The sequence below is a fragment of the Oncorhynchus tshawytscha genome, linkage group LG19, assembly GCF_018296145.1.
Source record: "Oncorhynchus tshawytscha isolate Ot180627B linkage group LG19, Otsh_v2.0, whole genome shotgun sequence".
In the NCBI taxonomy this organism is placed as follows: Eukaryota; Metazoa; Chordata; class Actinopteri; order Salmoniformes; family Salmonidae; genus Oncorhynchus; species Oncorhynchus tshawytscha.
In genome coordinates, this window is record NC_056447.1 from 9,804,465 (window position 1) to 9,821,224 (window position 16,760).

The 16,760-nt window shown below is 40.7% G+C and overlaps 1 protein-coding gene across 1 annotated transcript in view; it reads left to right on the forward strand.

Moving 5' to 3' along the window:
- The window catches only part of lingo1a (leucine rich repeat and Ig domain containing 1a), a 51,189-nt gene extending 39,405 nt beyond the window's left edge, over window positions 1–11,784 (forward strand). Inside the window, exon 2 of the mRNA XM_024379052.2 lies at window positions 9,858–11,784. Within this exon, the coding sequence (XP_024234820.1) occupies window positions 9,870–11,717 (1,848 nt within the window). The 5' untranslated portion in view covers window positions 9,858–9,869 and the 3' untranslated portion in view covers window positions 11,718–11,784. The remainder of the gene's footprint in view (window positions 1–9,857) is intronic.
- The last annotated feature ends 4,976 nt before the right edge of the window (window positions 11,785–16,760 follow it).

Below are 16,760 nucleotides of genomic sequence, written 5' to 3' on the forward strand. Positions count from 1 at the left end.
CACACTTCTGTGAAATTAAACCGTCCACTTAGGAAGCAACACTGATTGACAATACATTTCACATGCTGTTGTGCAAATGGAATAGACAACAGGTGGAAATTATAGGCAATTAGCAAGACACCCCCAATAAAGGAGTGGTTCTGCAGTTGGTGACCATAGACCACTTCTCAGTTCCTATGCTTCCTGGCTGATGTTTTGGTCACTTTTGAATGCTGGCGGTGCTTTCACTCTAGTGGTAGCATGAGAGTCTACAACCCACACAAGTGGCTCAGGTAGTGCAGCTCATCCAGGGTCGGACATCAATGCGAGCTGTGGCAAGAAGGTTTGCTGTGTCTGTCAGCGTAGTGTCCAGAGCATGGAGGCGCAAACAGGAGACAGGCCAGTACATCAGGAGACGTGGAGGAGGCCGTAGGAGGGCAACAACCCAGCAGCAGGACCGCTACCTCCGCATTTGTGCAAGGAGGAACACTGCCAGAGCCCTGCAAAATGACCTCCAGCAGACCACAAATGTGCATGTGTCTGCTCAAACGGTCAGAAACAGACTCCATGAGGGTGGTATGAGAGCCCGACGTCCACAGGTGGGCGTTGTGCTTACAGCCCAACACCGTGCAGGACGTTTGGCATTTGCCAGAGAACACCAAGATTGGCAAATTCGCCACTGGCGCCCTGTGCTCTTCACAGATGAAAGCAGGTTCACACTAAGCACATGACAGAGGTGACAGAGTCTGGAGACGGCGTGGAGAACGTTCTGCTGCCTGCAACATCCTCCAGCATGACCGGTTTGTCGGTGGGTCAGTCATGGTGTGGGGTGGCATTTGTTTGGGGGGGACGCACAGCCCTCCATGTGCTCTCCAGAGGTAGCCTGACTGCCATTAGGTACTGAGATGAGATCCTCAGACCCCTTGTGAGACCATATGCTGGTGCGGTTGGCCCTGGGTTCCTCCTAATGCAAGACAATGCTAGACCTCATGTGGCTGGAGTGTGTCAGCAGTTCCTGCAAGAGGAAGGCATTGATGCTATGTACTGGCCCGCCCGTTCCCCAGACCTTAATCCAATTGGGACATCATGTCTTGCTCCATCCACCCACGCCACGTTGCACCACAGACTGTCCAGGAGTTGGCGGATGCTTTAGTCCAGGTCTGGGAGGAGATCCCTCAGGAGACCATCCGCCACCTCATCAGGAGCATGCCCAGGCGTTGTAGGGAGGTCATACAGGCACGTGGAGATCACACACACTACTGAGCCTCATTTTGATTTGTTTTAAGGACATTACATCAAAGTTGGATCAGCCTGTAGTGTGGTTTTCCACTTTAATTTTGAGTGTCACTCCAAATCCAGACCTCCATGGGTTGATAAATTTGATTTCCATTGATAATATTTGTGTGATTTTGTTGTCAGCACATTCAACTATGTAAAGAAAAGAGTATTTAATAAGAATATTTCATTCATTCAGATTTAGGATGTGTTATTTTAGTGTATTTTAGTTATTTTTTTGAGCAGTGTATATATATATAGTTGAAGTTGGAAGTTTACATACACCTTAGCCAAATACATTTCAACTCAATTTTTCACAATCCCTAACATTTAATCCTATTAAAAATTCCCTGTTTTAGGTCAGTTAGGATCACCACATTATTTTAAGAATGTGAAATGTCAGAATAATAGTAGAGAGTGATTTATTTCAGCTTTTATTTCTTTCATCACATTCCCAGTGGGTCAGAAGTTTACATACACTCAATTAGTATTTGGTAGCATTGCCTTTAAATTTAGAACTACCCAGAACTACCCATCCCGGTTCCGGTATATTTGTCATCAGCAACGCTGATTAGCATCAAAAAATACACTCAAAAAATATTACTAGAAAATATTCATATCCATGAAATCACAAGTGAAATATAGCGAAACACAGCTTAACCTTTTGTTAATCACCCTGTCGTCTCAGATTTTGAAATTATGCTTTACAGCGAAAGCAATACAAGCGTTTGTGTAAGTTTATCGATAGCCTAACATAGCATTATGTACACTTAGCATCAGGAAGCTTGGTCAAGAAAATCAGAAAAGCAATCAAATTAACCATTTACCTTTGATGATCTTTGGATGTTTTCACTGACGAGACTCCCAGTTAGACAGCAAATGTTCCTTTTGTTCCATAAAGATATTTTTTATATCCAAATACCTCCGTTAGTTCGGTGTGTTATGCCCAGGAATCCACCAGAAATAGCAGTCACGACAACGCAGACAAAAATACCAAATTATATCCATAATGTCAACAGAAACATGTCTAACGTTTTTTATAATCAAACCTCAAGGTGTTTTTCAAATATCTATTCGATAATATATCAACCGGGACAGTTACCTTTTCACTAGGACCGGGAGGAACAATGGCCGCCTCTTTCTTTTGTGCAAAAATCACTCTGAGAGCCCCCACCTGACCACTTACGTAATGTGTTCACGCTCATTCTTCAAAATGAAGGCCTGAAACTATGTCTAAACGCTGTAGACACCTTAGGAAAGCCATAGAAAAAGGAATATGGTTGATATCCCTTTCAATGGTCAATAGGGATGCATAGGAACACAGAGCTTTCAAAATAAGAGTCACTTCCTGATTGGATTTTTCTCAGGCTTTCGCCTGCAATATCAGTTCTGTTATACTCACAGACAATATTTTTACAGATTTGGAAACTTTAGAGTGTTTTCTATCCTAAGCTGTCAATTATATGCATATTCTAGCATCTGGTCCTGAGAAATACTTCGGGAACGTTATTTTTCCTCAAATAAAAATAGTGCCCCCTAGCTTCAAGGGGTTAACTTGGGTCAAACGTTTTGGGTAGCCTTCCACAAGCTTCCCACAATAAGCTGGGTGAATTTTGGCCCATTCCTCCTGACAGAGCTGGTGTAACTGAGTCAGGTTTGTAGGCCTCCTTGCTCGCACATGCTTTTTCAGTTCTGCCCACAAATTGTCTATTGGATTGAGATAAGGGCTTTGTGATGGCGACTCCAATACCTTGACTTTGTTGTCCTTAAGCCATTTTGCCACAACTTTGGAAGTATGCTTGGGGTCATTGTCCATTTGGAAGACCCATTTGCGACCAAGCTTCCTGACTGATATCTTGAGATGTTGCTTCAATATATCCACATAATTTCCCTCTTCATGATGCCATCTATTTTGTGAAGCGCACTTGTTCCTCCTGCAGCAAAGCACCCCCACAACATGACGCTGCCACCCCCGTGCCTCACGGTTGGGATGGTGTTCTTCGGCTTGCAAGCCTCCCCCTTTTTCCTCCAAACATAATGATGGTCATTATGGCCAAACAGTTCTATTTTTTTTCATCAGACCAGAGGAAATTTCTCCAAAAAGTTAGATCTTTGTCCCCATGTGCAGTTGCAAACCGTAGTCTGGCTTTTTTACAGCGGTTTTGGAGCAGTGGCTTCTTCCTTGCTGAGCGGCCTTTCAGGTTATGTCGATATAGGACTCGTTTTACTGTGGATATAGATACTTTTGTACCTGTTTCCTCCAGCATCTTCACAAGGTCCTTTGCTGTTGTTCTGGGATTGATTCAAACTTTTTGCACCAAAGTACGTTCATCTCTTGGAGACAGAACGCATCTCCTTCCTGAGCGGTATGATAGCTGTGTGGTCCCATTTGCGTGATCTTGTTTGTACAGATGAACGTGGTACCTTCATCCCAAGGATGAACCAGACTTGTCAAGGTCTACAATTTTTTTTCTAAGCTCTTGGCTGAATTCTTTTGATTGTCCCATGATGTCAAGAAAAGAGGCACTACATTTGAAGGAAATACATCCACATCCACCTCCAATTGACTCAAATGATGTCAATTAGCCTATCAGAAGCTTCTAAAGCCATGACATAATTTTCTGGAATTTTCCAAGCTGTTTAAAGGCACGGTCAACTTAGTGTATGTAAACTTCTGACCCACTAGAATTGTGATACAGGGAATAAGTGAAATAATATATAGTATATAGAGAGTATATAGTATATTACCACACTGTCTTCAAATATGAGCATTTCTATGTATCTATCTGATTGTTCTAAGAATGAATAGGCAGATAATTCTTTGGGTCAATTTGTAGATGATAAATCCGAGACTTCCATTTCCCCAGAAATGAGAACATTTAATGAGAACCTTTATTTTCTGTTAGCTTTTACATTATATTGACATAATTTCAGGCTAGGGTCACTAAAGGTGAATAAGTCCTGAAATTGTATACATTCATTGTTTACCCGTGATATGTCTGTGTGACAGCACTGCATCATTAGTATTTGTTTTGCTCATGCCAATAATGTATTGCAATCATAATTATGAAGCTGCCAATCACCCATTCCTGGTGGTTTGGAATAAGAATCTCAGTCCTCTATAATTATCTTGTAAACAGGGAATATAATCACGACAAGTGACACTTCTCTAGAACTTGTCAATTGCACATAGCATTAGCCACACCCTCTGTGCATGATCTCACGCAGCATTTCCACAGCTCTCCAGTTTGCTGTCACTTACACGTTCATCTAGCCGTTCGTTGATATTATCATTGGTCTTGCTTGGTCCAATAATAAGGTCTCTTCTCACTACTGCTGAAATTAATGTATTTCTTCAATGGCGAGTTGATTGGAGTGAGGAATTGCATTCGGATTGCCATGCCTGCAAGGGACAGATAATACAGGATTGTTAACCATTAGCCATAAATGTTTAAACATGGCTAGCATTTCATATAGCCATGTCCTCTGCATCTTTCCCTCTATCTGTCTTCTTATGTAATTGCAATGGAGCATTAGCTGCCAACATATCCTTATTTAAAACAGTCTTGAAAAAGATGTGAAACTGCTTTCATTTCATTTGAACGAAATGAAATAGGGAATTTTTGTTTCATATGAGGCTCGGAAAATCAGGTGCTAGAATGAAATAATCAGACCTGTATTATTTCATCTGGATTTTGACCCCAGTTTTGCGTTGAAGGACTGCCTGTACTCATTACCATCCTAATACCCTACTGTGGTCCTAGACTCCGAATAATGCAGCCATGTAGCTTTACCAGCAAGGGATTACAGTTGAGCGCTTCCTTGATTAGGTTTTGGTGTCAATGAGGAAGGAGTGGGACATAATAGCATCTCAGAGAGCGATATCCAATGTGTAATAGGCACACACAGCAAAGGCAAAAAGGTGGAGCGGAAAATAAGGATTGGCAGCTGCACTTCCTCTCCCCTGTCAGATGTTCCACCAGCTGCTTAAGCCATCCATCCTGTATGGCTCCCTCATCAGACTGCTTTAACTTGGATCAATTTAGGCTAAAGCTGCAATGTATATATTTTTATGCGACCTGACCAAGGTCACATAGAAATGTGAGATATAGACATGTCATTCTCATTGAAAGCAAGTCTAAGAAGTGGTAGACCATTTCTATGCGCGTTATATCTATGCTTCCGGTTACGTTTTGGTTTTGAGTCTTATACTTTCTGGTTTTGTACACCATCTTCAAATAGATGAAAATATATATCACAGCTGTTTAGATGGTACAATGATTCTCTATACTATACTTGCTTGTTTTGTTGCAAACTATTAGCATTTTAGCAACCAGGAAATGTCGGAGCGATTTCTGCATAGCGCACCTTTTATGTAATACAAACAGGAGAAGGAGAATTGAGTTACTTCGGAGGCCGCAATGTCTGCTCTGGGACATATGGGCAGTTCTTCAACTCAGACTCATTGACCCCAATTCACTATCCAGCAGAGATGGTGCCTATAAACTTTTTCTTTAAACCTTTTCTCATTGGTTTGAGATGGTATTGACATGCGGGGTGACAAGTAGCTTCGTGGTTAGAGTGTTGGGCCAGTAACCAAAAGGTTGCTAGATCGAATCCCGAGCTGACAAGGTAAAAATCTGCCATTTTGCCCCTGAACAAGGCAGTTAGCCCACTGTTCCTAGGCCATCATTGTAAACAATAATTTGTTCTTAACTGACTTGCCTAGTTAAATAAAGGTTCAAATAAATAAAAAATCTCCGTCTGACCCTTGACCCCCGAGAAGAATCAAATTAAATTGAGAGTGAGGGAAAAAAACATAAACCCCTCTAATTCATCTAATGTCAGTTTGGAGCTTTGCAGAAATAATTATTGACAATGGTAGTTATATGTCACAATTTAATTAACTGTCTACCATAACAATATAAAATTAAAAAAATAGCACATTATTTATCAGATTGTTGCATGGAAGCCTTTAGTTTAGTGTATTTACTTCACACAAAATCTCCATAATTCAAAGCACTGCATGTGCATATTGACACTGCACACGCGACCCAATTTCAGTTAATAAACTCTACAGGAAACCCCTACAGTATAGCCTATAGAAGAATGTGTGCCTCTTTCAGCTGTCATTGTGGCTCTTCAGACAGTCACAAATTTGATAGGGCTATGCACAATCAACTACATAGGCATCTCAGTCACAGACATGAAGTCTGTTAACAATTCAGAGAGGAATGGGGGATATTTCTATCTTCTCTTGTACAAAAAATCACAAGAAAGAGGATTTTGACACCCATCATCTGATTGTTTTGAAACAGAAAAGCGTTCCTGCGAAATGATTTTGTTGAAATATAACTTTATCTGCGAAATTAATCTAATTGATTGCACCCAGATTTGCCATTTTAATTTATAGGACTCATAAAATACAATAAATATAGTACCTAACATCTGAATTGGACCAAACTTTTTTCTAACAATGACTTGGACATGAGGAATGTTTTTGTCATCAGTGTTCATGCAAGTTTGATGTATGTGCCACCCAGAACCAATTATAAGGTTAACTGATAGTTGCTAATGGATGCTATTGAGACACAAAACACAGAGAATGGAGGTGAATGTCAATGTTTAGGATCTTAATTTGTGACATTGTATTTAAGATAGATTTTTGTGTATTGCTTGACTTGTGTGCAAGGCCAGATTACAAGATTATTAAGGACATTTGAGGGTTCTGCTCCACATCCTGAAAAATAGGGTGTACAAACCCAACAATACACCACCTATGAAATTGGGTTACAGGTCTCTGCATACTTACAAGAGAAACATATTTGTTATACAGAATTATGCTGTATATTGTTAGAATACAAGGCTGAAATTTGGGAAGAATTTGAGAGAATATCATGAATTATGTCCCCTTTTGTATCGATATCAAATCATTTCTGGGTAACAATTAAGTACCTTACTGTGATTGTTTTCAATTAAAATGGTCAAATAGATTCTTACCAAAGACCAATTTCTCAAGCAAGCATTTTGTCTCAGAGTGGTCTAAGTTGGGAGGGGGAAACTGAAAACTAGCTGTTGTTGGCAGATAGGTTTGGAACTCTCTTTCTTATTGGTCTGTTGTAACTACCCATCCCGGATCCAGTAGCGTAATCATCATCTGACACTAATTAGCATAACGCAACGGACATAAATTTTACTAGAAAATATTCAGATTCATGAAATCACAAGTGAAATATATTGAAACACAGTTTAGCCTTTTGTTAATCACCCTGTCATCTCAGATTTTGAAAATATGCTTTACAGACAAAGCAAGACAAGCATTTGTGTAAGTTTATCGATAGCCTAGCATAGCATTTTGCCTAGCTAGCAGCAGGCAACCTGGTCAGTGCTTTTCAAGGACCCAAAGTCGCTTTACAATTGTAGAAATATAAAAATCACACTAAACAAAACCATGAATGAAGAGAGGGTGGCTCAAGGAAGGGAAAGAGTATAATGTATCAGTGAGAGGTTAGGGTTGGGATTTGGATATGAACCCGATTTAGAGTAAGGTGTGGGATCGGGGTTAGTGGAGGGGGAAAACACTGACGGATAAGATAGAAGTTAAATATTGTTTGTTATTACGATTTTAAGATCAGTATCTATCTTTCTGAAGCCACCGCCCTGGCTCTGCATGGTCTATATTGTATTGTAAAAGATTGCTCCAGCTGAATGTTAGCCATAGCACATACATCAGACTTGACACCATTTGTCTTTGACTGCTACTGCTGCCCCACTCCCCACTCTGTTTTAACTCACACAGCACATTCACGCTAGAAATACAGGGTGAAGAAGAAAAAATAAATATTTTATGCTAACGGTACACTCTAAAGATGTGCTCAGCATACGTGTCTCTGAAACAGCATGAATTGGATAACCTTCTCCAAATTGGTTAATTCAAGCTGCACCTGGCCCCTTTTGAAATGCCATAACTTAATACTAGGGAGCTCGCAATGACTGATTGATCTTGAGCAAGGTGCTATGCATGCATGCAAGCCATACACACAGTGGTGTAATGGTGCCTGAAGAATTTTCCCCCCAAAAAATCAAAACGCCCCGCCCGACGAAGGAAAAAATTATATGAAAAACAGTGACATACACTCTGAACGACCTAAAATTATAAATCCTGTATTGGTCTTTCACAGTCAGGCCAACCCAAGCTGTACTGTGCAAGGTAGCCTAGTGGTTAAAGCATTGGGCCAGTAACCAAAAGGTTGCTAAATCAAATCCCCGAGCTGACAGGGGTAAAAATCTGTCGTTCTACCCTGAACAAGGCAGTTAACCCACTGTTCCTAGGCCGTCATTGTAAGTAAGAATTTGTTCTTAACTGACTTGCCCTACTTAAATAAAGGTTCAAATAAAAATAAATAAAATATTTGTTTGAAACCAGGACATTTTACTTCATATTATGAGGTATGTCTCACCTTACTTGAAAGTAGCCTATGGACAAAATCCCACCACAGAAATGTGAAGGCAATTATTTTTTATGAAGACTTACTCATATGCTTTATCCTGTTCTATTGATTTTCTTTCAATTTTCTTTCATTGTCTATTAGGAAACGACATTATCTTGGTCATATTAGCAACCCATGATAATTGTTGCATATTTAAACCCCCTCACCCCCCTCTTTCTACATTTCCCGTGGATATTTCCATCTCTGTCTATGCACATTTTAGAATGCCCTTTTCCTGCAAATTTCATTTTAGAACATTCACGCGAAGGTACATTGCCCCATCTAAAATGTGAAGAATTAATAGTATATCAACATTTTAAGCTAAGCATTCGGATCTGTTCCATCAGCCTTATTAATTGAAACGGCAGTGGAGATTTAAGAAGTGAGTATACGCAATGCCCACTGAAAAATAAGTGGGTATACGGCGCACACACACAAAACATAACCAGGCAGCATCACACCCGAATGCCAGGAATTGATTCAAATTCTTTGTGATACATCTACTGTCTGTCCGAGCTCAACATTTCCTCTTATGGATCATGAATGAGTCTAATATGGTGCTGATGTAACCATTGCATGCAAATCCTTCAGCTAACACTGTTCCATCAGTTCACAGAAGCCTCCTGCATCTGAAATGCCTTTGAAGCTCTGTGTAGAGTAGTGAGCATTGCAGGATTCATATATGTCAGTTTTCTCCATTATGCAAATACATACCTTATTCCTAGTAACCCCTCACCCCCATTCCTATTTCCTTTGTGCCATTAATATTGCAGCAAATCTTTTACACTCAATTTCAAATTGTGTCACATGAGGATGGCATCGCTTTACATTTTATTGCTTTTCATTGTTGGCGTCAAAATGCCTGTAGTAGTCACTATTTTTCAAAAGAGAACAAACAGTATAATATGTTTTCATAGGACACTCCTTTTCCCACACTTCAAATCATTGTATATGCAGCAATACTGCAGAATGTGGCTTCAAAACACAATACAAAAGGGATCTCACTTTTCACCAATTTTAATGATAAGGAAATAGCCCAGTGTTATTTAGAGTATCTAATCAGTGATTGTTTTTCTGACATGTCCTTTCTCTGTCTCTCTTGTGTCTCCATAGGTAACCGATAGGATGGGGGCCAGGGAAGCGAGTGGGCACAGCTACCTGGTGGCTTGCTGGCAGCCCATTCTGATTCTGATGCTGGGCACCGTACTGTCCGGTTCCACCACAGGTTGCCCGTCCCGCTGCGAGTGCAATGCCCAGGAGCGCTCAGTCATATGCCACCGCAAGAAGCTTATGTCCGTCCCTGAGGGCATCCCCACAGAAACGCGGTTGCTGGACCTCAGCAAGAACCGCATCAAGACCATCAACATGGACGAGTTCGCAACCTACCCCAACCTGGAGGAGCTGGAGCTCAACGAAAACACCATCTCCGCTATTGAGCCCGGCGCCTTCAACAACCTGTACGGTCTCCGGACATTGGGGCTGCGCAGCAACAAGCTCAAACTCATCCAGCTGGGTGTGTTCACGGGCCTCAGCAACCTCACCCAGTTGGACATCAGTGAGAACAAGATAGTCATCCTGCTGGACTATATGTTCCAAGACCTGTACAACCTGCGCTCAATGGAGGTGGGTGACAATGACTTGGTATTCATCTCCCACCGGGCCTTCCATGGTCTCAGCAGCCTGGAGCAGCTGACTTTGGAGAAGTGCAACCTGACCTCGGTGCCCACCGAGGCCTTCACCCACCTTCACAGTTTGATCTTTCTCAGGCTGCGCCACCTCAACATCTATGTTATTAAGGATTACTCCTTCAAAAGACTGTACCGGCTGAAAGTGCTAGAGATCGCCAACTGGCCCTACCTGGACACCATGACCTCCAATTGTCTCTATGGACTGAACCTCACCTCGCTGACCATCACCAATGGCAACCTGACCTCCATCCCATACGTGGCTCTCCGGCACTTGGTCTACCTACGGTTTCTGAATCTGTCCTATAACCCCATCCACACCATTGAGGGGAATAAGCTCCATGACCTTCTGAGGCTCCAGGAGTTTCACCTGGTTGGGGGCAGGCTGGCTATGATCGAGCCCTACTCGTTCCGGGGCCTAAACTATCTGAAGATCTTCAATGTGTCTGGCAATGCCTTGAGCACCTTGGAGGAGTCTGCGTTCCACTCGGTAGGGAATCTGGAGACTCTGGCACTTTACGATAACCCCTTGGCATGTGACTGCCGGCTGCTGTGGGTGTTCCGGAGACGCTGGAGGCTCAACTTCAACCGGCAGCAACCCACCTGCGCTTCACCTGAGTTCGTACAGGGAAAAGAGTTTAAAGATTTCCCGGATGTCCTGCAGCCCAACTACTTCACGTGTCGCAAGTCCAGGATCCGGGACCGCAAGGCGCAGCAGAAATTTGTGGACGAGGGAACTACTGTTCATTTTGTATGCCAGGCGGACGGTGATCCCGCCCCAGTCATCATGTGGCTCTCACCCCAGAAGCAGTTCATCACGACCAAAACCATCGGACGGCTCACAGTATTCCCAGATGGCACCCTTGAGGTGCGCTACGCGCAGATTCAGGATAATGGAACGTATGTGTGTATAGCCAGCAACGCCGGTGGCAATGACACATCTCTCGCCCACCTGCACGTCCATAGCTACTCTCCAGACTGGCCTCACCAACCCAACAAGACCTTTGCATTCATCTCCAACCAGCCCAATGAGAATGGTGGCAATGGGACGCGAACCAACGTCCCGTTCCCCTTCGACATCAAGACCTTAATCATCGCCACCACTATGGGTTTCATATCTTTCCTTGGTGTCGTCCTGTTTTGTCTGGTGCTACTCTTTCTGTGGAGTAGAGGTAAAGGGGCCACAAAGCACAACATAGAGATTGAGTATGTGCCACGCAAGTCAGACGCTGGGATGAGCAGCAGCAACGCAGACGCCCCTCGCAAGTTTAACATGAAAATGATTTAACGGGACCTAGGGAGCAAACAGACTCTTAACTTGAAATTGTAAAAAAAAAAAACGTCAAATCCTCCCTTACAAATCTGTGGATCCTGGGATGTAATCATGAAGTAATCTGTTTTCCCTGACTTAACTGTTGGAGATGGAGAGAGAGAAGTTCCTTGCTTTCGTAATATGTTGAGTATATGAGGGGGATGATAGCAAAGCAGACGCTCCACAGCGTTGGCAATTTCTGCAAGGCCTTTAGGTACGTTTGTTCGAAAGCTAATTTTGTTGTGTGCGATTCATATTCTTGTGGATTTATATTGGGAAGAAATTATAGAAAAAAAGAGATGAACCCTTCTCTATGTATGTAATAACCTGCCTTCACTGTCCTTTTGCCTGTGTTCTTAGTTTATAGATTTTTTACAGAAATTTAAATATTTGTTTACCAAAATGTTAAGAGTAGATTGTATGGGTTGATGAGCACATTTAAACAATCCCTTCTGGTACTTTGTCAGTCAGAATATACAGTACCAGTCAAAGGTTTGGACACACCTACTCATTCAAGGGTCTTTCTTTATTTATTTTTTTTTCTACGTTGTAGAGTAATAATGAAGACATCAAAACTATGAAATAACACATATGGAATCATGTAGTAACCAAAAAAGTGTTAAACAAATCAAAATATATTTTAGATTTTAGATTCTTCAAAGTAGCCACCATTTGCCTTAATGACAGCGTACCACACTATTTTCATTCTCTCAAACAGCGTCACCTGGAATACTTTTCCAACAGTCTTGAAGGAGTTCCACATATGCAGAGCACTTGTTGGCTGCTTTTCCTTCACTCTGCTGTACAACTCATCCCAAACCATCTCAATTGGGTTATGGTCGGGTGATTGTGGAGACAAGGTCATCTTGATGCAGCTTTCCATCACTCTCCTTCTTGGTCAAATAGCCCTTACACAGCCTGGAAGTGTTTTGGGTCATTGTCCTGTTGAAAAACAAATGATAGACCGACAAAGCACAAACCAGAAGGGATGGCGTATCACTGCAGAATGCTGTGGTAGCCATGCCGGTTAAGTGTAAATAAATCAATGACAGTGTCACCAGCAAAGCACCCCAATCCCATCACAACTCCTCCATGCTTCACGGTGGGAACCACACATGCAGAGATCATCCGTTCACCTACTCTGCGTCTCACAAAGACACAGCTGTTGGAACCAAAAATCTCCAATTTGGACTCATCAGAGCAAAGGACAGATTTGCACCGGTCTAATGTCCATTACTCATGTTTCTTGGCTCAATCATGTCTCTTCTTCTTATTGGTGTTCTTTAGTAGTGGTTTCTTTGCAGCAATTCGACCATGAAGGCCTGATTCTCTCCATCTCTTCTGAACAGTTGATGTTGAGATGTGTCTGTTACTTGAACTCTGTGAAGCATTTATTTGGGCTGCAATTTCTGAGGCTGGTAACTCTAATGAAGTTATCCTCTGCAGCAGAGGTAACTCTGGGTCTTTCCTTTCTTGTGGCGGTCCTCATGCGAGCCAAAGTTCTTGAAATTTTCCAGGTTGACTGACCTTCATGTCTTAAAGTAATGATGGACTGTTGTTTCTCTTTGCTTATTTGAGCTGTTCTTATCATAATATGGACTTGGTCTTTTACCTAATAGGGCTATCTTCTGTATAACACCCCTACCTTGTCACAACAGAACTGTTTGGCTCAAATGCATTAAGAAGGAAAGACATTCCACAAATGAGCTTTTAACAAGACACACCTGTTAATTGAAATGCATTCCAGGTGACTACCTCATGAAGCTGATTGAGAGAATGCCAAGAGTGTGCAAAGGTGTCTTCAAGGCAAAGGGTGGCTACTTTGAAGAATCTCAAATATAAAATAATTTTGATTTGTTTAACACTTTTTCTGGTTACTACATAGTTTTGATGTCTTCACTAAAATTCTACAATGTATGTGTTTATATATGTGTTCTGTATCTCGTCCATATCATTCACTACAGTCGTGGCCGAAAGTTTTGAGAATTACAGAAATATTAATTTCCACAAAGTTTGCTGCTTCAGTGTCTTTAGATATTTTTGTCAGTTTTTACTATGGAATACTGAAGTATAGTTACAAGTATTTCATAAGTGTCAAAGCATTTTATTGACAATTGCATGAAGTTGATGCAGAGTCAATATTTGCAGTGTTGACCCTTCTTTTTCAAGTCCTCTGCAATCTGCCCTGGCATGCTGTCAATTAAATTCTGGGCCTCATCCTGACTGATGACAGCCCATTCTTGCATAATCAATGCTTGGAGTTTGTCAGAATTTGTGGGTTTTTGTTTGTCCTCGTCAACACTCACACCTGTGTTAACGAGAGAATCCCTGACATGATGTCAGCTGGTCCTTTTGTGGCAGGGCTGAGATGCAGTGGAAATGTTTTTGGGGGATTCAGTTCATTTGCATGGCAAAGAGGGACTTTGCAATTAATTGCAATTCATCTGATCACTCTTCATAACATTCTGGAGTATATGCAAATTGCCATCATACAAGCTGAGGCAGTAGACTTTACGAAAATTAATATTTGTGTCATTCTCAAAACTTTTGGCTACGACTGTACACTTTACATTAAGTTGTTTTTATACCTGTGGAGCGCAATGTAATTCCTCTAGTAAACACATTGTTTTTAGTGGAGTAACAATGTTACATAATTATTTAGTAATTGCATTGTAATGGTATAGTATTTGAGTTACTGTTTCTTAGTCTACTCTTTATTGTGTCATAACAAACAATGCACAATTCCATTACTATGCATTTACAAAGCAAAGACAACTTTTTACAATTACTATAACATGTTACTGATGTTGTTAGTAGAGTAATTGAAGCATTACTACAAATGTAAAATAGCAACTTAATGTAAACTGTTACCAAGGGAGTTTCAAATACGTAATTTTGTTGGCATAGTTTTATTGTAAATAAGGTTAGCTGGGTCATTGCTCTATAGCGGCTTTTGGTTCGAACATGATTCTTCTCAAAACCCCTCTAAATGTATTAATTAATTTATCGAGATTAGATCTTATTATCTCTGTTTTCTTGTGCTAGACACTGTGGCACACAATGTTTATTGGCCATAAACATTGCATTATTTTATCATATTTCATAAAATATAATGATAATATACAGTGCATTCACACCCCTTAACTTTCTCCACATTTTGTTGTGACAGCCTGAATATAAAATGGTCACTGATCTACACATAATACCACATAATGTCAAATACAAATTATTTCAAATTGAAAAAAAGGTATTCAATCCCTTTTATGGCAAGCCTAAATAAGTTCAGGAGTAAACATTTGCTTAATAAATTGCATGCACTCAATCTGTGTGCAATAATAGTAACCCACACATACAATTGTCTGTAAGGTCCCTTAGTCGAGCAGTGAATTTCAAGCACAGATTTAACCACAAAGACCAGGGAAGTTTTCCAATGCCTGACAAAGGAACGGAACCGATTGGTAAATATAATGAAGCAGACACTGAATATCCGTTTGAGCATGGTGAAGCTGTTTATTAGGCTTTGGATGGTGTATGAATACACCCAGGTACTACAAAGATACAGACTTCCTTCCGAACTGAGTTGCCGGAGAGAAAGAAAACCGCTCAGGGATTTCACCATGAGGCCATGGTGATTATAAAACAGTAACAGAGTTTGATGGCTGTGATATGACAAACCTGAGGATGGCTCAACAACATTGTGGTTACTTCAAAATACTAACCTAAATAACAGAGTGAAAAGAGCGATGCCTGTACAGAATAAAACAATATTCCAAAACATGCATCTGCAACTGCAAAATACTGCAAAAAATGTGGCATAGGAATTCCATTTTTGTCCTGAATCACTGGGTACCATTCTCAATATTTTCAATCGTGGGGGTGGCTGCATCATAATATGGGTATGCTTGTCGTCAGAAAGGACTGCAAAGTTTTTCCAGGATAAAAAGAAAAGGAATGTAGCTAAGCACAGGCACAATCCTAGAGGAAAACCTGGTTCTGTCTGCTTTCTAACATACACTTAGAAACTAGTTCACCTTGCAGCAGAACAATAAACCTAAAACACAAAACCAAATCTATACGAGTTGCTTACCAAGACGTCATTGAATGTTCCTGAGTGGCGTACTTAGAGTTTTGACTTAAATCTGCCTCAAAATTTATGGCAAGACTTGACAAATCTGTCTAGCAATGATCAACAACCAACTTGACAGAGCTTGAAGAATTTTCAAAAGAATATGTGCAAATATTCCACAATCCAGGTATGCAAAGCTCTTAGACTTACTAATACATCTTGATTAGATAAGTATTGGGTGTTTTAATTTTCATTAGTAAATTGTATTTATTTTTTGTGTAGATTGATGGGGGGAAAAATGTAAAAGCCAATTAAATCCATTTAAACCCTACTTTGTAACACAACAAAATGTCGAAAAAGTCTAGGGGCGTAAATACTTTCTGAAGGCACAGTAATTTTATTATATTATCTATTTATTTTTGTTTTCCTCTGGGGAGCTAAAATCAGCCTAATCGAAAATGTGGTGTTTTTAAACATAGTCTATACGCAAACAATGAACAATGACACAAATAACAGAAATGACACATTATACACACACACACACACTTCTCTCTGTTCAGAAGATAATCCAGCAAAAAAATGTTTGGATGCTACTGTTGATTACACTCTATATGACAACAACTGATGGTATATTCCATTGCATATTATTGCATGAATACCTTGGTATCTGTTTATCTGCTGCCTTTTGAATTATGTTACAGTGCACTCTAAAGAGTCTTACATAATGGGCTTATGTTGTGCTTAACATTTTTATGGAGAATAAAAGTTGGGATGCTCTACTTTGTTACTAATGTGCTCAGCAACCTGTAAAACACTTAATCCCATGTTAGGGAGCTTTGGTTGTCAGAAATATTATTGTTTGAATTTCTCGACCCTCCGCAACCACACCCCCATACAAAAATTCCTTTGCAGGTTTATTTTACAATATGATGTCCCAAAAAAGGGTGTAAAGA